This window comes from Chelonia mydas, chromosome 6 (assembly GCF_015237465.2).
Source record: "Chelonia mydas isolate rCheMyd1 chromosome 6, rCheMyd1.pri.v2, whole genome shotgun sequence".
NCBI classification, from domain to species: domain Eukaryota; kingdom Metazoa; phylum Chordata; order Testudines; family Cheloniidae; genus Chelonia; species Chelonia mydas.
Genome location: NC_051246.2, coordinates 123,769,565 through 123,795,357, shown reverse-complemented (window position 1 = coordinate 123,795,357; position 25,793 = coordinate 123,769,565). Strand labels below are relative to the sequence as shown.

The 25,793-nt window shown below is 45.6% G+C and overlaps 1 protein-coding gene across 1 annotated transcript; it reads right to left on the bottom strand.

Moving 5' to 3' along the window:
• On the bottom strand, window positions 1-25,773 carry TBPL2 (TATA-box binding protein like 2). The gene is made up of 7 exons (XM_037901456.2): window positions 25,586-25,773; window positions 16,475-16,893; window positions 15,336-15,423; window positions 13,709-13,800; window positions 11,662-11,829; window positions 6,410-6,504; window positions 1-572 (listed from the first exon to the last, which is right to left on the bottom strand). Exons 1-7 carry the CDS (start codon window positions 25,628-25,630, stop codon window positions 493-495), a joined length of 987 nt encoding a protein of 328 aa, XP_037757384.2. The 5' UTR covers window positions 25,631-25,773; the 3' UTR covers window positions 1-492.
• Window positions 25,774-25,793: the final 20 nt, after the last annotated feature.

The following is a 25,793-nucleotide window of genomic DNA, read 5'->3' as shown; positions in this document are numbered from 1 at the left end:
TTGTAAGATATATTATACACAAAAATAAGGTCTGAATTAACATGAAATTAGCTGTCAGTGCTACAAGATATTGATCAAAATCTTACGGATTTTAACAAGACTGATCTATGGACTAACCTCCATTGATACATCCATTCTACTGCAGAAAAACCCATTTCCATTAATTGTACTGTAAAATATTTTATAGTGCAATAACGGTCCTAATTTACATTCCTGTTCAAAAGTAAATGTACTTTTGCTTATTGTGAATTCTTTAACAGAACTTGATACAATGACTGAACTCATTAGAAACATCAAGTTTTACAGCAAAATTGTTTCATGCTACTTACAAATTTGTGCATCTATCTAGTCATAGTTTATAGTGTGTTCAAAATGGCTTTACATGCCTAGTAATCCACAATTCTGTATTTAGGTATTGGAATACTGTTACATTGGTTCTATGCATAAACATACAAACCTATATATTCCTCTTGATTTTTTTGGAAAGAACTTTTAAGATGCTTTCTTGAAACCCTTTAGAATAGGATAGATGTTTTCAAATGCCTCATAGATTTCAGAACGTTCTTTGGCACCTATTAAAAAACAGTTAAAAACAGTTTAAGAACTAAGACAATATTAAAGATGGCTCACAAGGTTGCATTCATTACCATTAAGTCAACACCAATAAGTACTAGTATAATAGCGAACAAAAGCATTCCCAAAGATGAGAAAAAAAAAAGGTTATTATTTAAATCTCTTTCAGGGGCATAGCCAAAATTAGATAATTTAAGAAGCAAGATTCCTTTCCATGATACTATCCCCACCTTATATTATTAAAACAGTAGGTTTATTTTTAGCTTGTTCTCATCTTGAAAAAACAAAGCTAGATTAGTCAGTATCTGATCTTTCATTTTGGGTTCTTACGATAGAATACTGCTGTGATTTTTTGAGTTGCTTATACCATACTACATTTTTCAAAAGAGAGAATACAGTGCCCCTGGGAGATTTTTAAAATTCCCTGGAATTGTTTCTATTAGTTAGAATTAGTTTTAGTTTTTATAGAAGAGTGTATGAATCCCATAATTTTTCAGATCAAATTTGGATGCAACGTCCCCGTCAGTATTAGTTGTAGGACTGACTAATTAGTCAGCAATTAATACTCAGTTATGTTATGAAACATTTAAAAGAACAGCCACAGTGGGTCAGACTAATGGTCCATCTAGCCCCGTATCTGGTCTTCCAACAGTGGCCAATGCCAGATGCTTCAAAGGGAATGAAAAGAATAGGTCAATTATCAAGTGATCCATCCCATTGTCCACTCCCAGCATCTGGCAGTCAGAGGCTTAGGGACCCCCAGAGCGTGAGGTTGTGTCCCTGACCATCTTGGCTAATAGCCATTGATGGACCTGTCATTCATGAATTTAATTTTTTTTTTTAATCCAGTTATACTTTATGCCTTCACAACGTCCCCTGGCAATGAGTTCCGCAGGTTGACTGCCAGGTGTGAAGAAGTACTTCCTTTTCTTTGTTTTAAACCTGCTGCCTATTAGTTTCATTGGATGACCTCTGGTTCTTGTGTTATGTGGAAGGGTAAATGCCACTTCCTTATTCACTTTCTCCATATTGTTCATGATTTTATAAACCTCTATCATATGCCCCCTTAGTTGTCTCTTTCCCAAGCCGAACAGTCCCAATCGTTTTAATCTCTCCTTATACGGAAGCTGTTCCACACCCCTAATAATTTTTGTTGCCCGTCTCCGTACCTTTCCATTTCTAATATATCTGTTTTGAGACAGGGCAAGCAGAACGGCACTCACTATTCAAGGTGTGGGTATGCCATGTATTTATATACTGACATTTTCTGTCTTATCTTTCCCTTTCCTAATGGTTCCTAACATTCTGAGCTTTTTTGATTGCCACTGCACAGTGAAAACATCTGCTCAGAGAACCATCCACAATGATTCCAAGATCTCTTCCATGAGTGTAACAGCTAATTTATATCCCATCATTTTGTATGGATAGTTGGAAATGTGTTTTCCAGAGTGCATTACTTTGCATTTGTCAACATTCATGAGAATAATTTTAGGAAGAGACTGATCAAGATAAGTCCAGTGTTGACAGGTTAATGGGACGTGCTAGTTAGAGTCAAAAATGGAACAAAATAAGAGGGTAGGCGGGGTTAATCTCCTCTGGTTTTTCATTCCAGCACTCAGTATTATGAATACTGACCAGCAGCATTTCCCAACTCTAGAGCATTTCTCCTGCCTCTCAGTGCCTTGATTAAGTTATTGCCTCTTGCATCATTCATATAAAATCATCCCAGTGACATCCCCACTACCATGCTAACTTTTTAATTAACAAAACCATGGAGGCCAAGAACATTTGTTGCCGACATCAGTAACATTAGCATGGAGGAGCAACCAGCAAACACTAAAAATAAGCAATATGCACTGAAATGGACCTCTAGCCAGACTAAGACACACCAACATGTGCACCTTGTCATGCTGGCAGACTAGGTGCCAGCTCATACCAAGGTCCCTCTCCCTCAACTGAATAATGACAAATAGATAGGTGAGCCAGACGGATTTCAGCTGTGTGTTAGTAATTGTAAAATAGGTATAATTCTAAGAATGTGCTTAGTGTTTAGATTTTGAGTGCTTGTGAGTTGCTGCAGGCATTAATCTCACTTATAACATCCATATCCCATGTTGTAAGGAAGTATTTGAGCATTTGCATTGTAAGCCTTAGTAATGGCGTAAGTCACCAGACAGGAAAGAGATGAAAATGATCAGGGGGCTGGGGCACATGACTTAACGAAGAGAGGTTGAAGGAATTGGGCTTGTTTAGTCTGCAGAAGAGAAGAATGAGGTGGGATTTGATAGCAGCTTTCAACTACCTGAAGGGGGGTTCCAAAGAGGATGGAGCTGTTCTCGATGGTGGCAGGTGACAGAACAAGGAGCAATGGTCTCAAGTTGCAGTGAGGGCGGTCTAGGTTGGATATTAGGAAACACTATTTCACTAGGAGGGTGGTGAAGCACTGGAAGGCGTTACCTAGGGAGATGGTGGAATCTCCATCCTCAGAGGTTTTTAAGGCCCGGCTTGACAAAGCCCTGGCTGGGATGATTTAGTTGGTGTTGGTCCTGCCTTGAGTAGGGGGTTGGACTAGATGACCTCCTGAGGTCTCTTCCAACCCTAATCTTCAATGATTAACTAGTGTAAAATGCTGGTCTCCAACAGAAGCTGTTATGTTCTACCTGACAAGGAAGGCCCATTGACACTAGACAGACATTAAAGAGGACAAAAGACTTTACTCTCCCCCTCCACCCACAGGAAGATGAGTCTTGCAAGCGAATTCCTCCAATCAGCTGTGTTTGCAGCTCACAGGAAGCGGGGGCGGGGGAGAAGAGAAGAGAAAAGAGGGAAAATAAAAACCTCACAAAATGGAGGAAATGTATTTCATTGCTGCTTGGACTCTGGGGGCAAGGTTTCTAGGCATAAGCAAGAGATTCCCCAGCTGCTTAGCCGAGGTTAGCCCTACAGGATATATAGAGCTTGCCCTACAGATATATAGAAACTTACCTTCTGAAACTTAAGACTAATTTGTGGATGTTATGTTTACCTACAGTAACCTTGTAAAAGAATTCTTATTTCAGTTTCCTATTAATAAATCTGTATACAGTTTATTATAGGATTGGCTACAAGCACTGTCTTTAGTGTGAGACCTAAGGTGTAAGCGACCTGTGTAAGTGACTGGGGTGCTGGAACAATTTTTATGGAGGGGGTGCTGATGAGGGAAGCCATGTATTTGGTGTTTGTTATTACTACTTCAAGCCAAGGAGTGCAGTCATACCCCCAACACCCCTCATTCCAGCACCACTGTAAGTGCCTGGTCCTTTGGGACTGGAAGTAACCTGAACAATGCTGTGCTTCATGGTGTAAGGCAGGGGTCTCAAACTCAAATGACCACGAGGGCCACATGAGGACTAGTACAATGGCCCAAGGGCTGCACCACTGACCCCCCCCACCCCCACTCCACCCCTTCTGTGAGGCCCTGCCCCGCCCCCGCCTATTCCCACCCCTTCCCTGCCCCCATTCCAACCCCTTCCCTGAAATCCCCACCCCAACTCCACCCCCTCCCTGCCCCCAGCGGGTACAGGAGGGGTGCAGGGTGTGGCAGGGGGCAGGGTGCGGTGGGGGCTCGGGGCAGGAGGTCGGGGTGCAGGAGGGGTGTGGGGTGCAGGAGGGGGCTCAGGACAGGGGGTTTGGCTGCAGGAGGAGTTTGGGGGGCGGGTCCGGCCCGGTGCAAACCGGGGGGCAGGGCAGGCTCCCTGCCTGCCTGCCCTGCCCCCAAGCCACTCCGGGAAGCGGCCAGGACCTGGTTGGGAGGGGGCAGGGGGCCACAGGGGTCTGTGTGTTGTCCTGGCCGCTCCTCCAGGTACCTCCGCCGAAGCTCCCATTGGTCAGAAACGGGGACCCGCGGCCAATGGGAGCTTTGGGGGAGGTACCTGGAGGTGCGGCAAGGGCAACACACAGACCCCTGTGGCCCCCACCCCCCAGGTCCCGGCCACTTCCCGGAGCAGCAAAGGGGCAGGGGGGGAGCCTGCCCTGCCCCCGGTGCGCACTAGGCTGGAGCCGCTCTGGGTAAATGCTGGGGGGGGCAGGGGGCTGCGGGGAGCTGGCGGGCCGCAGAAAATAACCCCACGGGCTGCGTGTTTGAGACTGTTGGTGTAAGGGGCCATCTACCACAAAGCCAGACTCGCCTAGGTGACAAGATAGATAGGAGTACCCAAGGGGGCGGTCTGTGACTCCATGTTTAGGCTGTAACAGTGCCTGAGGAGTTTACACGGAGGCTATGTCGACAATAGCACTTTTGTTGCTCAAACTTGTCGCTCAGGGGTGTGAAGAAAAAAAGACGACACCCCCCGACCAACATACACCGACAGAAGCGCCAGGGTGAACAGCACTATGCTGGTGGGAGATGCTTCCCCGCTGACATAACTGCCACCGCTCATTGGGGGTGGTTTAATAATGCCAACAGGAGAGCTCTCTCCTGTTGGCACAGAGCGGCTACAGAGGATAGCTTACATTGGCGCAGCTGCACTGGTAGACATAGCTTAGATTTCACCAACTAATCATCGAAGTATTGAACACTCAGCCAATTTGAGGTTTGTGCCCTGGTTCTCAACAGTCTGCCTTGAGGTTGGTACTCATGCTCCTAAGTCACTGCAGGACAGCTTGATATACCTCAAACCTTTTTAGGTTCCCCCTCCATCGAAAAATAAAACCCACAACACACACCCATTGACTCTGCTCCAAAATGTTATTTCATGATGTTTGGACCACCAGAAAATTCTTCTGGATCAGCCAGGGGACCATAGGAGCTCAGTAAGTCCTGTTTTAGAATTGCAGTAAGGCCCAGGTTTCAAAATGGGACTTACCTGAGCCCTTATGGGCCTGCTGTATGCCTCAGCAGAGGTGTGTTTTTTGTTGTGTGGTTTGTGGGTTGGTTTTTTTTTGTAGTTATGACATCCAAAAATGTATTCTGGAGGCATCAGTGGAGTGTAGATGGCCAGGATGACTTCATGGGACCTAAGGAGGAGGAGATGTTTTTAAGCTTTCTGTCCGGAATGCCCAGTTAATTGAGCTCATTCATAATTACGATTGGAAGATCCTTTGGGCAAAGGCATGCAATTTTTATTTGCCTTTAAAGTACCGTCTACACCTATGTTGGTACATTGGCACCATTCAGCCTGAGTGTCTGATAAAGATATGGTTTGCCTTTGTAGTCAAGTTGAATAAGGGGAAGTTTTCCCCAAGATGGTAAAGGTTCCAGAAACAACGCTCAGAAGTGTTCACCCAGGAATTTTAATGTTTACTTACAGACTTGGATTCTAGGTTATTGACAAGTGCTCTGATTCATCATAGCACTTAAAATTAAGTGCTTTTCTGAATGAGGGCCAAGATTAGGACAGACACCTTCCTTTCCCATTGACAGCTACTATGCTAATGATAAAAAAAAAAATTCTAATTGAGGAGGGAAAGCATGACCAGGTTTTGTTGCAATAAGATTTTGAGTTCCCTGAAAGTATCAGATTACAAATAGGCTTCTAGTTGTGGTGGTTATTAAAATAGCATGCTGATGTATTTGATACCTTGACACAAGTGGAGAATTAAAAAAAACCCCACAGGATGCACAAGTTTAGTAACATGTAGGATTTCTTTTGAGTGGTTATTCGAACTCCTGTGGAGCGTTCTAATAGTACATAACTATGGTACTTTTGTATCCTCAACGTTTTGCTGAAAGGGATGCCTCTAGATTTTGCCAGCCAGTAGTGTTTGCACTATGCAGGAAACATCAGCTTAGCTTAAAAATGTCATCCTACTATACAGGATGCTCCGAGTTACTGCTGTACATAAAGAGACCACTTACCAGTCAGTACAACTTTTCCAGACACGAAGATAAGCAACACAATCCTTGGTTTGACCATCCTATAAATAAGGCCAGGAAATAGTTCTGGTTCATAACTGTTCAAAGAAACAAAAGGGAAAAGGGTTAGGAGCACTGCGTGGCAATTTGATTTTTACTACTAGTTTATTTCATGAAATATAAACTGCTCCTTTATGTTAGAATTGTGTTAGTTGATCCAATGGTTTTGATCGTCTATGATTAGATCCCTGACTAAGTAGCCCAATTTTCTAATGTCCTGAGTACCCATAGCTCCTAATGAAGCCTTGTAGCATCTCTCACCGCCTTGCAGCCAGTAAGGACTGTGGATACTCAGCACCTTTAAGATCTGGGCCACTTTCAAATGTGAGTAACTAAAGGTAGGTTCCTGAGTAAGTGCTGGCATTACTGTCTTAGAACAGTCCAAGGAAGGATTCTTGGGGCCAACACAGAAAGCTTCAGTTACAAATGATTTATAAAAATACAGCAAATAAGGAGATAACCAAGTAGTTCTACAATACACACTAAGCCAAGATGGCCCAAGATAATGACACATAGGGAATTAAGCCTAATTCAAACAGAGGCCCAATTTGAACTTTTAAATTTCTGTTGCATTCAAGCCTTTTTCCAAGCATCCTGTGGTGTCCTTTGTGGTAACTAAATTTTGAACAAATGCACGTTAAACATGATAAGTCAGTCACCTAGCCATGAGGTTACACCCGTTAACTTGAAACAGTCCAGAGCATAGATCATAACCTTGTACAAGAATATGCATACAAGAAGTTTTCACTTGGGCATTGTCCACCAGTAGGAAGTGTTCTGTATTTCCTTTACTATTTCTCACTCCATTTAGGATTAGGCTACCTACCTAGGCACATTATCCCTCTGTGTATACAATTCCCATCACACCAGAGGTTTTAAGAGTAGCTTAGCAAGCCCGGTTCAGGCCGCTGGGACTTGATCTACACCATGTCTCTACATGGCTTTAAAGAGTTGGTTCAGCTGAACCAACTATGAGATTGGTTAGAATTGGAGGAAGTTTCTCCATTCGTTACAGACCTGGTCCATGGGACCAAAACCTCACCATGACGAGATATGCCACACGGCAGCGGCAAGTGCTAACATGAGACCAGTCCAGTATTATCTTGGATATGAAGATTGTTCAATCTTACTGAACACCTCTGGCATGTCAAAATTCTTTGTACACAGCAAGTAGAATCATAGAATCATAGAATATCAGGGTTGGAAGGGACCCCAGAAGGTCATCTAGTCCAACCCCCTGCTCGAAGCAGGACCAATTCCCAGTTAAATCATCCCAGCCAGGGCTTTGTCAAGCCTGACCTTAAAAACCTCTAAGGAAGGAGATTCTACCACCTCCCTAGGTAATGCATTCCAGTGTTTCACCACCCTCTTAGTGAAAAAGTTTTTCCTAATATCCAATCTAAACCTCCCCCATTGCAACTTGAGACCATTACTCCTCGTTCTGTCATCTGCTACCATTGAGAACAGTCTAGAGCCATCCTCTTTGGAACCCCCTTTCAGGTAGTTGAAAGCAGCTATCAAATCCCCCCTCATTCTTCTCTTCTGCAGACTAAACAATCCCAGTTCCCTCAGCCTCTCCTCAGAAGTCATGTGCTCTAGACCCCTAATCATTTTTGTTGCCCTTCGCTGGACTCTCTCCAATTTATCCACATCCTTCTTGTAGTGTGGGGCCCAAAACTGGACACAGTACTCCAGATGAGGCCTCACCAGTGTCGAATAGAGGGGAACGATCACGTCCCTCGATCTGCTCGCTATGCCCCTACTTATACATCCCAAAATGCCATTGGCCTTCTTGGCAACAAGGGCACACTGCTGACTCATATCCAGCTTCTCGTCCACTGTCACCCCTAGGTCCTTTTCCGCAGAACTGCTGCCTAGCCATTCGGTCCCTAGTCTGTAGCGGTGCATTGGATTCTTCCATCCTAAGTGCAGGACCCTGCACTTATCCTTATTGAACCTCATCAGATTTCTTTTGGCCCAATCCTCCAATTTGTCTAGGTCCTTCTGTATCCTATCCCTCCCCTCCAGCGTATCTACCACTCCTCCCAGTTTAGTATCATCCGCAAATTTGCTGAGAGTGCAATCCACACCATCCTCCAGATCATTTATGAAGATATTGAACAAAACCGGCCCCAGGACCGACCCCTGGGGCACTCCACTTGACACCGGCTGCCAACTAGACATGGAGCCATTGATCACTACCCGTTGAGCCTGACAATCTAGCCAGCTTTCTACCCACCTTATAGTGCATTCATCCAGCCCATACTTCCTTAACTTGCTGACAAGAATACTGTGGGAGACCGTGTCAAAAGCTTTGCTAAAGTCAAGAAACAATACATCCACTGCTTTCCCTTCATCCACAGAACCAGTAATCTCATCATAGAAGGCGATTAGATTAGTCAGGCATGACCTTCCCTTGGTGAATCCATGCTGACTGTTCCTGATCACTTTCCTCTCATGCAAGTGCTTCAGGATTGATTCTTTGAGGACCTGCTCCATGATTTTTCCAGGGACTGAGGTGAGGCTGACTGGCCTGTAGTTCCCAGGATCCTCCTTCTTCCCTTTTTTAAAGATTGGCACTACATTAGCCTTTTTCCAGTCATCCGGGACTTCCCCCGTTTGCCACGAGTTTTCAAAGATAATGGCCAAGTACGCTGCAGCAGCATTGGATACAGGGCTGGCTCTAGGTTTTTTGCTGCCCGAAGCAAAAAATTTGCCACCCCAATCTCTGAGAGCGCAACTGCCCGAGCAAAGAAAAAAAAGGGTGGACAGAATGCCACCCCTGGAATTGTGCCACCCCAAGCACGTGCTTGCTTTGCTGGTGCCTAGAGCCAGTCCTGAGTGGATATTGCCATTATCTTGCCATGTATGCTCCCCAATCAGCAGGAAAGCGGTTTCAAGAGAAGCATTTCTCTAACAGTGAGCAAAGGAACCAACAATCATAGAATCATCAGACTGGAAGGGACCTTGAGAGGGCATCTAATCCAGTCCCCTGCGCTCATGGCAGGACTAAGTCTTATCTAGACCAGTGGCTCTCAACCTTTCCAGACTACCGAACCCCTTTCAGGAGTCTGATTTGTCTTGCGTACTCCCAAGTTTCACTTCACTTAAAAACTACTTGTTTACAAACATCAGACATAAAAATCAAGAGAGTGTCCCAGCACACTATTACTGAAAAATTGCTTGCTTTCTCATTTTTGCCATACAATTATAATGTAAATCAACTGGAATATAAATACTGTATTTACATTTCAGTGTATAGTACAGGGGTGGCCAAAATTACTGACCCACCAAGTCGCGTACGACAATCTTTAGAGGTTCGGGAGCCAGAGCACACCTATCGGGGCTCCAGCCTTGCAGGGAGGGAGGTCTTGGGGCGTCAGCCCAGAGACCACTATTCCCTCTAAGCTGTGCGCGCGCGCAAACAGATCCTAAACCCCATGCACATGGCGAAACACTGCGTGCTCAAAAATTTGCACAGAAGAAATTTTTTGCGCACACGGCCTGTCAAAAATTAGAGGAAACATTGCCTGAGGCCTTGCTGGGCAGAAGCCAAAGGTGATGCACTGGGGGGCACATGGAGTCACGTGTCCCCCCTGATTTTTGCCAGGGTTTGCTGACCCTGCTCGGTCACATGATGCCAGCCCCAGCAGGAGGGGGGCCCGGTGGCAAGCTGGGAGCTGCGGCCCCGGGGAGAGGCAGTGGCAAGCAACTGGGGGAGCCACTGCTTTTGCTGCTGTCTCTCCCTGTGGTGCTAAAGCAGCAGCCCCTCCCTGCAGCTCCCAGCTGTTTGCCGCTGCCTCTCCACACCAAACGAACACCTGGGAGCTGCAGGGAGGGGCCCCTGAGGGTAATGGGTGGGAGAGGGGTGGGGGGAGAGAAGGACTCAAGCCGTTGGGGCTCAAAATTTAAAATTGTGCCCCCTCCCGCCCTCAGCAGGCACCAGTCATCTCTGGCAGAAACGCTGAGCACTACCCTCCACCCAGGCTGGTGGGCCAGCGGTGCTGGAATAATTTGTACAGTGGGGATGCCGAGAGCCATTGAACCAAACTGCGAACCCTGCCTATGATGGAAATCACTTCAAGCCAGGGGGTGCGCCAGCACTCCTCGTTCCAGCACCTATGGGTAGGCAGAGAATGGGGGAGGGCATGGAGGCTCCACGAGCTGCACTTTAACCGTAAAAAAGCCGCATGCGGCTTGCAAGCTGCAGTTTGGCTACCCCGGTATGGTACCGAGAGCAGCATAAACAAGTCATTGTCTGTATGATATTTTAGTTTGTACTGACTTCGCTAGTGTTTTTTATGTAGCCTGTTGTATAACTAGGGAAATATCTAGATGAGTTGATGTACCCCTGGAAGACCCCTGCGTACCCCGATGGGTACTTGTACCCCTGGTTGAGAGCCACTGATCTAGACCATCCCTGACAGGTGTTTGTCCAACCTGCTCTTAAAAATCTCCAACGATGGAGATTCCACAACCTCCCTGGGCAATTTATTCCACTGCTGAACCACCCTGACAATCAGGAAGTCTATTTACACTTAGATTTACTACTCTCCTGTCCTTCATTTTAACTGGATCGAATATATATCAAAATTAGTCCAGAAAAAAACCCCTCTAGCAGGGCAAAGCATGCTGGTAACACTTTGAGAAAACCAAAGACAGAAGATACAATGTTGAATATTTTAGTACCGTATTCCTACGGCAAGAGAACTGCCAAGCACAACACTTCACTCCCTGAAGATACTCAGGAGCGTACTTTTAAATAGCCAGCCACTAACTCCCTGAGTTAGTCACTCTCGCAGAGCTGTGAACGCTCCTGCCAATATCAATCGTGCTGGCGCACAAGCCATATTGACTTTTGCCACATGAGAAACAAACATGCTGCGGAAGGTTTATCAATAGGCGTTACTGCAAAAGACAATCAAAATGTTATGGGTCTAGTCTAGTGTATGTGAAACAGACGATCGATGCCACAGGGATAGTGGGTGCAGCAGACCAAGGGTATGCCATGGCATTTAATAGCTCACTGGTATGGAGTACACACCTTACCATGCTAGCACAGCATCAACATTTCTTCTCTTATGTTCATCCTTTTACACATGAATTCATCCTTACGTGTTATTCATAATTGAGCCCTCCCTACAATAGGAGCCTGGTACCTCTCTCTGCCAGTCACCACCCCCTTGCCCACATACCTACTGAATTGCTGATGAGTTAGAACCAATCCTTCCAGCCTGATGGGGAACCTCACATCACAACTGCCCACCATATTCTGTATTTTGAAGTCCAGGAACTTGGCAGGGAACCCAAGCTTCTGCACCACACGTGCATACTTCCTAGCTGCAAGCCGGGACTGCTCTTCGCTGCAGGGAGCACAGAGATGGAAACAGGAATTTGAGATCTAATGGTTTCTGGATGTACAGCCTTATCCTGAAATTTAAATTAAAAAACCCCACACCCTGTTGGCTGTAGTCACGTTCTGGCTTTAATCAGTCCCATCTTGTTTATAGGAGAGTTTGGTGTTCTCAGTTCAGAGAGCGGGCCAGACTCAGGATTCTGAACAGGTCCAGCAGCCTTATGGTCCAGCAGCTGGAATTTACATGGGTGTTTGTTTTAAGTGACACTAACATAGAATATCAGGGTTGGAAGGGACCTCAGGAGGTTATCTAGTCCAACACCCTGCTCAAAGCAAGACCAATCCCCAATCAAATCATCCCAGCCAGGGCTTTGTCAAGCCTAACCTTAAAAACTTCCAAGGAAGGAATAAACATTGTGTGTTGCAACCAGTTCCTACAGATCCAGGAATGGGATCAGAGGTAAAAAGGAAGGTCTTGCATTGCTGCAGCACTAGGTTATATGGAGGGCCTTACCAAATTCATGGTCCATTTTGGTCAATTTCACAGTCAGAGAATTTAAAAAATCGTAAATGTCGTGACTTCAGCTATTTAAATCTGAAATGTCACGGTGTTGTAATTGTAGGGGTCCTGACCCAAAAAAAGGAGTCGTGGGAGGGTTGCAAAGGTTATTGTAAGGGAGGTTCTGCTACCCTTACTTCTGCGCTGCTGCTGGCGGGGCACTGCCTTCAGAGCCGGCGCCCGGCCGCCAGCCGCCGCTCTCTGGCCACCCAGTTCTGAAGTCAGTGCAATAAAAAAATATAAAGACCGGTCATTTGCGGAAAACGCTAATCTAATCCGTTTGCTGAAATTCTATTAATGACAAAGTACATATTTGTGTTTTTTAAATAAAGGCTTTAATACTTAACGTGAAGTGAGGGATAATAGACAAATATTTTTCTAACATGAGTTAAAGGATTTTTTGCATTGTTTAGCAAGATTTGTTTCATTCTTGTAGTAGTAAAAATGTTGGCTGGAACTCCATTTCTATCCACACATATTAACTAACTTTTTAAAAGCAACGTTGCGGGGCGGGGGGGGGGAATTCGGTCTCTCTTGGGGGATTTGCGGGTGGGAGCAGGATTAAAAATGCAAGAAACAATGTGGGAGTGGATGGGAGTGCGCACGGTGGGGTGGGGTAGGAACCGATTTAAAAAACCGTTCCGTGCAGGGCTCCACTGTATGCCACTCCGATTCCCCTGTGCAGGAGGAACCGTCACTTGGCCATTTAAGCCAGTTTCCCCATCTCTGTGCGGGAGTAGCACTGATGATCTGGCCCAATAAGATTAGGAAGCCCTCCGGGAAACTAATCCAGCACCTTGATGGTTAGAGATATTAGAGGGTGTAAGTTAGGAGCTAGAGTTTAAAGTAGGAAACAGCAATGCTTGTTCTGAAGTAAGACCCAGCAATTCCCCTGAGGAAAGAATGGGATCACAAGGTGGGGGCTTAAGGACCAAGAGCATGAACTACAGAGGGCAAGGATTCAAAAAACAGGCAGAATATTTGTGCTATGAGAGCACCTCAGCTAGACTTGAGCACATCTACTTAGAGACACTAGACAGCAACACAGGTTACATTGAGGCAATGTTTGGAACGAGTGGGAAATTGAAGTTACTCAGTATTAGCGATTTTCTATTAATAGTGGCTCAGCTCAATTTATAGTTCAGAACAGCAGTGTGCAGTTTAGCAATCACGAGAGCTCCCGTTACCGGCAGGTAGACATGTTCAGTGACAACTCCCCGTCTTTTTGGTCTTGGGATGTTGCATTTTGTGGAATAGGTTGGTAATTCCACAATTTGTGCCAGAATATCATTTGCTGTTAGAGCCAGACAGAAGAAACGTTTCCTACCTTTTTGCTCCTGTGCAGACCATTTTGCCGGAACTGAATATAAGGGCTGTTGTTCTTGGTTCTCTGATTCTCATTATCACAGCAGCAAACCTCTAGAGATTAAAAGTCAAACAAGAATACTAATGGCGTCCTGGCTCATGACTGGGGCTCTGGGTACTACCGTAATACAAATAAGAATACTATCTTGGTACCAACTTGACACAAGCTTGGTTACAGGTTTCATAGTAAATAATACAAGCTTTAAAAAGGTTTTTTTTGTTTTTTAAACCTTCCCATTTTATCAAAGACAGCTCCAAACATTGCTCTGAAAACTTCAAGTGCTGTTATGCTTAATTCTTTGTTGTGGTGCACACTTGGTAATAAGTATGTTATTTACTTAAGTATCCTTTCCTCCAAATTAAGGTCTCCGTTCTGAAACTTCAGGGGAAAACGTTGCTGTAAATCTGCTCTCTTATCTACATGTGTAATTTAACATCACAAAGAAATGCTTTAGATCCCAAATCATTAGGACTACATGTATATGGGCTGCTGTAGTAGAAAGTGATGCAAAAAGCGTTTTTGATCCCAATAGGAAAGTCTCATCCCTCAGTGCTTAGCCCACAGTGAATTACGCTAAACAGGAACAAAAGTATTTATATTCTGGAACAAGTGTGTCCACACATGGAGTTGTTCCTGATCATCGAGCCCTTTATTGGGAAGTGGAGTCTCTACTCATGATTGCAATAGGGGAAAAGCAGGGGTGCTGGAACAATTTTTACAGTGGGGTTGTTGAGAGCCTTTGAACCAAACTGTAAACCCTGTCTATAATGGAAACCACTTCAAGTCACCCCCTGCACCCCTAGTTCCAGCACTATGGGGAAAAGAGCTGTTTTCAGTGCTATAACTATCAAACATACTGTACCATTTTAAGAAATCCATGCCTGAGACTGTCATGTGTTTATTTAGCTCTGAAAAGTACAACTTGAAGAAGCAACCTCAAGGGACCGGTAAACCGGCAGCCTGTCCCCTCAGCCAGAAAGGAGTGACAACACCCGCCACAGGCCGGTTCAGGCCTTGAGCTTTGTTTCTTCCACATTAACTAGCATAGCACATCAGTCATCCCTTTCCCCCACAACCTGGGGTCTCCTGCAGGGGCCTACGCATTTCCACTATACAAGCCACTCGTCTGACAGTTCTGCCCTGCTCCAGGGCCCCACTGGAGTTCCTCTTTGACCCGAGTGCTTCCTGCCAGAGCCTGCATGATTCTAGCAGCTCTCCCCCCACCTGGCCCATTTGCTGACTTTTAGACTCAACTTGCTCCCTAGCTCATCAGTGGCAGGTGAAGCCAGACCTTCAGTTCCCTTTGAAAGGCCAGGCATCCTGTGGCAGGATCATTCCATAAATGCTTTATTCAGCACATAGCAAGACAGAACTGCAAGGATATGAAAAAAGGTGACAAAGCTGTTTGACCTTCACGGAATATATCAGAGTCTGCAAAAGCTTTTCCTCACTTGAATTCAACTCATTTATTTTTTAACGAACTGAGAGTGCTAGTCAATAAGGGACAATCAGGTAATTAAAAAGTGTAAATTAGAATCCCGGGCCTTCAAATATAAAACCCCAATGAAATAGTTCTTTAAAATCTCACCTTTGGATTATATTCTGCATTTCTGGCATGCAGAGCTATATTCTTCAGATCTAGTTTACAAGCCAAGTTTACAGTGGACACTATATTCCTGAAGAAATAAGAAAGCGGATACATGATTTTAGAAAACCATAGCTCAAAGTGATCTATTTAAAAAAAAATGATATAGTTTGAAATCATGATACATTTAATTGTCACCTTCTATTACTTTCCTGACCATTCAGTTACTAGTCCACGCCAAAAATCATATTTAGCAAATTATTCGGTGAAAGTCAATAATATAAGTGGTCCAATGCCAAAAGCTATAAAAGATTTTAAGATGAAGTTTTAAAAAGTGGCCGACTGCTGCAACCACTGAATATGCTAGTTTTATCTCCAGTACTACAGCAGTATAGGCTTGTGTGTCTTTCACCTAAGAACGTTGACAGAGTTACTGTTGCACTCTGAAAGTAGTCAGTGAACTACCCTCACGTCCCCTGGCCTAGAGAGCCTAATAGGATAGAACAGTCTGGCTGCTACAGAGGTCAGGATTCTTTCTGCTTCTGCAGCTGTGCCCTTTCCTTCCCCACACCACTGCTGGGGTCACAGAGAGACTATTTCAGCTCCGTCAATAGAGCACCGCAGCAGTTAGACCAAACAGGATCCTCACCAGCCAGCTGGTGGCTGCACTGTAGACCCCTATGGTGACAATAGGTACCAAACGCTTGTCTGGCTAAAGGGGTCCTACTTCAAGTACTGTCACTTTGACTCCTGCAGTCTAGTGTGTCGGCAGTGGCTGAGGGCCCTGGGAAATTTAACTAAAATTAAAATGTGGTTTTCTTGACAGGAGTTTGCATAGCAGAGGAGGGTTGCAGCTCCTTCAGAGGCAGGAGTTACGCACAGCGCACGTGATGAGGTCATTTGGGTCTTCCCAATGCTAAGCCAAGGACACAACTTGCATGGAGACCACATGACCTCTTTTGCCTAGAGAAGCTTTCACTACTGAAGCCTGAACCACACTTGACCTATTTGTTTATGAACTATTTATATTTCTACAATTAGTTCCCTTTCCATTTTAGTCTTTAGCCCTTCTTCATGTACATGGTACCACCTTCCCCCCCCCCCCCCCCCCCCCCCCACACCTCTAGGCTTAATTTACTTACTGTAACTGAGGAACGATGCCAGAGCTTTCTGAAACGGGTGTCATTGGGGTGATAGGGGTCATAGGTGTCAAAGGGGGACAGGCACCAGATGTTTCAGGTGAGGGCTGAGTTGCGTCCGCATAGCTCAGTTGTGACAAATTGCTGTCATTTAAGAACCCACTGTCCTGCTCTGCCGACTGTGACGTGTATTGCTCTCTTTGCATTTCATGGCCATCTTCTGAATGAGTTTGTTCTCCATTTTCTTGGTTAAGATCATCTGGAAGAAAGCTGAGATCCACAGAAGAGAAGTCTGTAGAAAGTTCTTTGGATTGGTCAAGATGAGAACCGAATGATGCACTTTGAGCTGCTTGAATCGGCAGGTCTGTGTCAAAAGGGCTCATGGGAGTATACAGTTGAGGACCAGCTGATGAAAGGTCATCCTTCATTTAAAAGAAAAAAGATTACAGCAATTTTTTTTAGAAGACAAGATCCCATTTACTTCAAATGACAGTGCTCGAGAAATGCATTTTCCATTCAATGAATCCAAATTAGATATTCCTCCCCATCACGACTCCATTATCACACTGAGCACTTTCAAGTTAAAATGTGAAAGTCTGTCAAAAATAGCTTCACAGGCTCATACTTGAGTGACTTCTGTCCCTCTCCGCTCACTGATGTCAGTGTGTAAGATCCAGAGGTTTTCCCCAACGGTTTCATTATTACACAAGCTAGATCGAGCTGTACCATAACACCAATAGGTCAGCATTCATGAACTGTGTGATATGGCCAGAGGAAGACATTTATTTTATTGTAAAGACAAAAGATTTAAGGCTGTAAAGCACTCACTGGACAGCAGCCTTTCAAAATTTCAACCCCCCTGCCCCACAAACAGCTTCTCCAATGGATTTAAACTTGAGAAGAGTTCTCGGATGGCAAGTTAAGTCACTGCAGTATGTGTGTTAGACGTGAATAGCAATAAGCAAATGACATATTTCATTCAGAAGCATTTCTTCACGTACAACGCCTCAGTCACAGAAAGAGCAAAACTTCCTGCCCACAGTGAAGGAAACAATTGGCTAAAGAATTTGTTGTTGTTGTTTTTATAAATACCATTTTCTTGCAACATGGTACCTAGATGAACTTTCTACTCTGCGCTACTAGGGCATGATCCAAAGCCCGCTGGAAGGGCTCCCATTGACTGCAGTTGGGCACTGGATTGGACCCTTATTTAAGGGTTGAGCAAATCTAGGAGTCCCACATAAACTATTGAATGAGCATCCAAACAGCATCTCAAACAAAGCCCGGATTAGTAAAATAATGAAAAATACAATTGGCACTTGTCTTTAGTACCTTGCCTATTACACAGGTTAGTTTGCATGTGCCAGGTAAATTGCTTTACTTCTCTAGTGCAAGTCAATTTTACTTAGACTTTACTGACCGTTACGGTGACCACATTTCCCTATGTGGAATATGGGACATCTGATAAAATTACTCATATTCAAGCAAGTTCAAAGGCAATCAAAACTATGCTGTACAAACGTTCAAATTAACGTTAAGTTGACTGAGCCCATTAAAAAGAAATACTACGTGGTTGGATTCTTTTTTTTTTTACCTTCTTATCTTTAAGACTTTAGGGTTCACACTGGGAGGGGTGACACCCCCCCAACCCACCCCAAGAGAGGTGACACACACACACACCTGTACCCCTCTCTCACAGTGTGTGTGTGTGTCTGTGTGTGTGTGTCTGAGAGGCCTACCCTCCCTTCCCGGTGCTCTCTGCCTCCAGGCCTAGCTAGGCCCCCAGGACAGACCTGCCTCTCCTGGTATCTGGCACCGCATCTTCCTGAGGCAATGTGTGTGTGTGTGTGGGGGGGGGGGGGGGGGGGGAGGGGCACACAGGGTCACATTGGCCCCCCTCCCGCAAATTTCTGCCAGGAATCAGATTCACACCAGAATGTGGCCAGCAGCAGCCTTTCCGCACGGTGCAGGAGGGGAGGGAAGGGACAGGAGCTGCTTCTAGCCGCAGGGGAGCAGGAGGGGGGCAGGGAGGGATGACCTGGCCCATGTCTTTGCAGAGTGTTAAAAGGCAGCTAACACCTCCAGGCTGCTGCTGCTGGCCAGGGACATAACCCAGCCACCTCCTGTCCCCCGCCCCCCAGCTGCAGTATGGGCAGGAAGGGGTTAAGCCCTAAGGATGCATTGTGCACCAGGGCCAGGGAACTACAGGGGCTTCAGCTAACCAGCCAGAGAGGTGGCTCAGCAGGGGATGGTGCCTAGGGGAAGGAGCAGCCCCACGCTCCTTGGTGGCAGGACCCGGGTGGAAGGGGGTACTGCTATGGAGCCTGCAGGTTCAGGGTGGGAACAGGCTGCAAATCGCTTCCCCCACTCCACTCCAGAGCTGGCACACAGTGGGGGCTGTGCTGAGCCCAGCAGGGGGAGCAGCCTGGCCCCATGTGCTGCAGCTTTCCCCCCCCACCCCCCATCATCTGCCACTGGACCCCCCGCCCCATGCCCTCCTCACTGCTGGTGGGCGGACGCCTGGCAAGCAGGGATCCAGCCAGCAGCAGGATCCACTGGTACTGATGGTAGGGGGAGGCATTTTTAAGAACGAGTTAGGACACCTGCAGGGGGGTTTAAATACTGGACCGTCCCTTTAAAAAAAATGGGACATCGGGTCACCCTACTTCCTGTGTAAGTTTTAGGAGTTCAGTGATAGAAACTCCTATACTACTAGCTGAATACCTGAGGTTTGGCTAGAAGTTTTAAAGCTAATCCCTGTGGAGTGCTGAAATAACGTCTTTCCTCGGCATCATTTCAGTTACACACATTTGGTAACTGACCCTAGGCAAGGGTCTGTATATGTCCCACACAGCCTTTGTTTATTGAACTGTAAGGACATATCGAGTCCAGTAGATGGCAGGCTTGACCTTTTAACTGATCAAAGGGAACCACGCAGGGTCTTTTCACCTGTTCAAACTTCCAGACTTGCTCGTGATCAGGGGTCTAAGGAAACAAGGACACGGATTTTCACAGGTGCCAAGCACCCACCACAGCGCAAGCGGAAGTCAGAGGGGCCTGCAGCTTCTCAGCACTTAGGAAAACCAGGCCGAACATGTGCTAAGCCCTGCAAGCACCCATAAAAATAAGTGAACTGACCTTTCAATAAGGTGCTCTTCCTCGACGCTTCTCACGAGGCTTTCTTTAGACAGATGTTTAAATGTCTATTAGAGCTGATCAACTTATTAAAAATAAATTAAGTGAAAACTGGCTTTTTTTTTACTGAACTAAAAATGGTCAAAAATTCTAATTTTGGTCAAAATGTTCTGATTTTTGGGCTGGGTTTCTCTACAAATCTTTTCCAGCTTTTTTTTATATGTCTGGGGTTTTTCCCCAAAAGTTTTTTCACAGTTTCTCCACGGAAGACAATTGGCATTTTTTGACCAGCTCTAGTCTCCATTCAGCAGACGTAATAATAATCTAGGAATCCATCTTCAGGTTTTCCCTGAACAGCTCACAACTGAATAGAGAAGTGAATTGGCTTGTGTATCACTTCACTCTGTTACACGGTACTTGATAGACTCCACTGGCCACATATTTGAATCTATGACTAATTTATGAGAAATAAATGCCTTAATACTACCATATCTAACATTCTTCTTTAGATCAAGTGGTAAAGGCTGACAGCATTTCCTAACCACAAATTCCTGAGTTTTAGCCCTGTTCTTGATCACCATTTGTTTGGCTTGGCGTCACAAATGTATAATGCCTTATAATATTAAAAAAGGCAAGAGTTTGGGGAGGAATTTAAACCCTCTTGCTTCAGCATGTAAACAGCTTCTAATTAATGAGGGCTAGGAACCCACTTTCTCTCGGGGCAAATTATTAAATAACAACCTTCTGCACCATCCTCTAAAACAGCTAATATTAGCAATTGTGGGAGACAGACAATACTGATTGACTGGACCAGTGATCTGATCCAATATGACACATCCTGCAGAATAACTTATGCACTTTGAATGTCAATGGGACTTACTCATTCAAGTCATTTAGACCCTTTTTTGGAAATTTTACTCGATCAAAAAAGTAGACAGTTGCCCCTTATTAGCTTGGCAGGTACAAGCAGGACCTGTGACACACTCATGAAAGGTGCCACGGATCTATTTTTAGAGCTTTATGAATATTTAGGGCTCGGTACAGTGTACCTAGGACTGTCCTTTAGAGAGAAAAATCCCAATTCAGGTTCTGCACAAAGAGTTTGACAACTCATGCAAAAGTCTAGGTATTATTACACCAGTCCTTTTGCACTCTGTATCTGAGGTCCTGCCTTAAAGCAACAGAGACCAGCTGTATTTAACACACCTTAGCATCATGGACTTGGGCGGCACACAAACTATCTGAAAGTGATAAAACATAAGCAGGCATTTACACAGGAGAACCCCTAGCGGGTTTGACATTTGTGTCTCTTAATTTAAAATACATATTGTTTCATATTAACTAGGGGGAGGGGAAGTCTTAGATTGCTACAACACACTAAGCAGGCACTATAAAGAGGACTCTGAAAACAGAAAGGTAGCTTCTACAAAAGGACTGACACACACTGCAGTAAGATTGCGTTCTTTAGTGATACCAGTTAGAAGTCTGTGAAAAATCCCAGAATTAGTCACACAAAGAAATACCTGCTTACTAGCGGAACAAGTCTGTGTCTCCACAAAAGTGAACAAACAATTTCCTGGTTACTTGCTTCTAACATTCAGGCCCACCCCCCAAATGGGACAAAGTTGTGCCCAAAATGACATACTGCCAGGCAAAATGAGCCCCAGAAGTTAGACAGCACCATACCTCTTAACCCAGTTATTCCTCTTAACCTAGTTATGTGGCAGTTCATGAATACCACCACAGCTGCTGCTTGTTGGAGGGGAGAAAGCAACACACTGAACTTCCACCTTCTCCGTGTGTATATATATATATATAATCTTCTTACTATATGTTCCATTCTATGCATCCGATGAAGTGGGCTGTAGCCCACAAAAGCTTATGCTCTAATAAATGTTAGTCTCTAAGGTGCCACAAGTCCTACTGTTCTTTTTACACTGAACTTTATTTGCAATGCTCTTTACTTCTCAAAAAGGGCGTGGGAGACTTTCAGCTCCCCCATAAGGTGAATTAAAGCAGACACTCTCAGAATAAAGTCAGTCAATCTGAGGCTTAGATCAGGGGTTCTCAAAGTGGGGGTTGCAAGGTTATTATGTGGGGGGAGGGGGTCATGAGCTGTCAGCCTCCTTGCCAAACCCCGCTTTGCCTCCTGCATTTATAATGGTGTTAAATATATTTAAAAAGTGTTTTTAATTTATAAGGGGCGGGGGGTGTCGCACTCAGAAGTTTGCTATGTGAAAGGGGTCACTAGTACAAAAGTTTGAGAACCTGGCTTAGATGGATGAGAGAAGTTGGTGGAATGTGAGAACCAGGGGGAAGAATTAAGCAGCGTTTTTAAGGGGGGTGGATGGGAGACAGAGACAGGGACACCAGAAAATAATGGGGTAAAATAAAAGGAAAACAATTTAATGAGAAAAAGAATTTCACTCTTTAATTTTCAATCTTCTTTCCTTAAGCAGATTCAAAGATGTATTAAATAGAAAGCTGGCTTGTGGTGGGGAAGCGGGGAGACAGACTGAAAGCACAGGAAAAGACAACCCATGCTGTGGAATAGAAGAGGGAAAAGCAACACAAGACAAGTTTTATAGTTAACTGGCTGCCAAGTGTTACCCAATGTACTCTAGGTTATCTGACTTGATCGATGATGGTCTCTGCCATCAGCAGTGTACGTTTGGAGGGTTTCCCATTGCCTCCCTGAAGAAATGAAAACTTGGCACCTATACCCTGTCCGAGAGGTCACTACAATTTAAGGCAGTTCGTTGGTAGTAGAGGGATATTGTCCACGTACAGTGTAATTGGGACAAGACTGATTTAGACCTCAGATTGGTTTTGGGAGTGGTGTTTTTTTTTTAAAGCCACAATATACCCCAAACAATTGCTGCTGTGAGTTTATCATTTGTATTGTAGCAGTACCACCCACAGGCCAAAAATCAAGATCAGGTCCCAGATGTTAGGCACTGTTCAGACACACAGGAAGATTTGGTTCATGCACCAGAAAGTTCACAGGATAAAGCCCCCAACTCTGCAAATGGACTTCTGCACCTGGGCAGAGACTTATGATTTAAAAGGGGTTCTGCACAGGCATAAGGGGTCCCAGGGTGCAGGGGTTCAAACTGCATGGATCAGTGTGAGGATTGAGGACTAGCTTAAGCCAAGACAATGAATTAGTGAGAAACAATAGAAGGAGGAATGAGCAACAACAGAAGACATTACATGGGGTAGATATATGCCCAGCTCTGTGATTCGAGGCCATTTAGTTTTTCCTCCACCAGCCAAGAGCACCTACTGGTCTGCTCCCTACCCATTATCTATGGCCATAGTTACTTCATTTAGAGGGTTCGATTTAGGTCCTCTCCACATTACAATGAGGTGTCTGTCCAAAAGCCACTTGCCAGCAATGGGAGGACTATTATAACAGTGGATGAACAGGTTTCAGAGTAGCAGCCTGTCATAAATATAAAGGGAAGGGCAAACACCTTTAAATCCCTCCTGGCCAGAGGAAAAACCCTTTCACCTGTAAAGGGTTAAGAAGCTAAGATAACCTCGCTGGCACCTGACCAAAATGACCAATGAGGAGACAGATATTTTCAAAGTGGGGGAGGGAAACAAAGGGTTCTCTCTGTCTGTGTGATGCTCTTTCTGGGACCAGAGCAGGAATGCAGGTCAGAACTCCTGTAAAGAGTTAATAAGCAATCTAGTTAGATATGCGTTAGATTCTTTTTTGTTTAAATGGCTGATAAAATAAGTTGTGCTGAATGGAATGTATATTCCTGTTTTTGTGTCTTTTTGTAACTTAAGGTTTAGCCTAGAGGGATTCTCTATGTTTTGAATCTGATTACCCTGTAAGGTATTTACCATCCTGATTTTACAGAGGTGATTCTTTTACTTTCATTAAAATTCTTCTTTTAAGAACCTGATTGCTTTTTCCTTGTTCTTAAGATCCAAGGGTTTGGGTCTGTGTTCACCTATGCAAATTGGTGAGGATTTTTATCAAGTCTTTCCCAGGAAAGGGGGTGTAGGGCTTGGGGAGATTTCAGGGGGAAAGACGTTTCCAAGCGGGCTCTTTCCCTGTTATTTTTTTTAGATGCTTGGTGGCGGCAGCAATAAGGTCCAGGGACAAAAGGTAAAAATAGTTTGTACCTTGAGGAAGTTTTAACCTAAATTGGTAAAAATAAGCTTAGGGGGTTTTTCATGCAGGTCCCCACATCTGTACCCTAGAGTTCAGAGTGGGGAAGGAACCTTGACACAGCTGTGTTAGTCTGTATCCGCAAAAAGAAAAGGAGGACTTGTGGCACCTTAGAGACTAACAAATTTAATTGAGCATAAGCTTTCTTGAGCTACAGCTCACTTCATCGGATGCATGCAATGGAAAATACAGTGGGGAGATTTACATACACAGAGAACATGAAACAATGGATGTTACCATACACACTGTAATGAGTGATCACTTAAGGTGGTCTTATATAATGTCTTCTGCAGTTTCCACAGTATGCATCCGATGAAGTGAGCTGTAGCTCACGAAAGCTCATGCTCAAATAAATTGGTTAGTCTCTAAGGTGCCACAAGTACTCCTTTTCTTTTTGCGAATACAGACTAACATGGCTGTTACTCTGAAACCTGTCATTAAGGTGAGCTATTACCAGCAGGAGAGCCGGGGGGCGGGGGAGGGAAGAGAACCTTTTGTACCGATAATCAAGTAATGGAAATGGCCCACCTTGAATATCACTACAAAAGGTTCCCCACCCCACTCTCCTGCTGGTAATAGCTCACCTTACCTGATCACTCTTGTTACAGTGTGTATGGTAACACCCATTGTTTCATGTTCTCTGTGTATATAAATCTCCCCACTGTATTTTCTGAACCTTTGCAGGCACCATTACAAAAATGGAACCTGCCCCTCTGCTTCGTTAGCACAGGCCCGTCTCAATCTACTACCTGAACAGAGCTCAGTTCTTCAGGAGAGCTTTTTAACACAGTCCGTGCTGCAGCCCAAACAGGTCCTTAAAAACCTGCAGAGCCCTGTGACAGTGCATAAGACTTCAAAAGGGCCTCTCTCCTCCTAAAGGGATTTCCTAGATGTTTTCCACCTGTTCAGTCCCACAGGTGTTAGTGGTGATGAGAGGCCTCCTGGGGGCCCCAGCACTTCGATGAGACCTAGGCAGAGTTAGAGGACAAGGGATTAAGACACTAGCTGCTCCTCTGTCCTAGGGCTCTTGTTCCACAGTCAGGAAATCTTAAAGAAGAGCCTTTGGGAACAGAGAAGGTCAGAGTGAATCTCACTCATTCAGTATGCATCCGATGAAGTGAGCTGTAGCTCACGAAAGCTTATGCTCAAATAAATTGGTTAGTCCCTAAGGTGCCACAAGTCCTCCTTTTCTTTTTGCGAATACAGACTAACACGGCTGTTACTCTGAAATCCCTCATTCGTTTTCATTGTTGGAGCTGACGGAAGCCCAGAGAGGAGCTGGAGACAGTCAAAGGCCCCGATCCTACAATGGGATTATTTGTAGCTGTAGGATGGCATTGTTACCTAGGAGCCCCAGTCACAGGGCAGCGTGCTAGGCGCTGTGCAAACGGAACAGACAGGCCCTGCCCTGCCCTGAGGAGAATGCTCTGGGCAGGCCCCAGCTGGCCCAGGCAGCCCCACCGCCAATACAGGGGCAGCCCCCTAGGTCCCCTGACAGGCTCAGGAGGGAAGGGCAAAGGGCTCCAAAGCCACAGCCCCCACCCCCCAGATGCTGCTGCTGCCCTATGGCAAGGAGACCCTGCAGTGGCTCAGTGCCAGCTAGGGGGGTCAGCCCAGCCCCTGGAGAGGAAACAGATGGGGGGGGGGAATAGTGTAGCCGTTTCTCAGCCAGCTGTGGGGGGGGCGGAGCAGCAGGGCCCCACCACCCCCAGCCAGGGCCCCCAGCAGCAGCTGGCTGCGGTACCGGGCTCAGCCGCGGCCCTAGCGGGGACGTGGGGCCGGAGCGCACCCACCTGGCCCGGGCTCTGGTCCCAGTAGTTCTCCAGCGAGGGCTCCATGCGGGGCCGAAGCGGGCAGCGTCCTGCCGGGGCGGACCGAGCCGGGGCATTTCGGGGGCTGCTCTCGGGCAGGCGCGATCCAGGGCGCTGCCTTCGCACCTGGCCCTGATTGAGGGAATGAACCGACCAGCTGGGCCCGGGCCGGCACGTGCAGAAAAGGGGG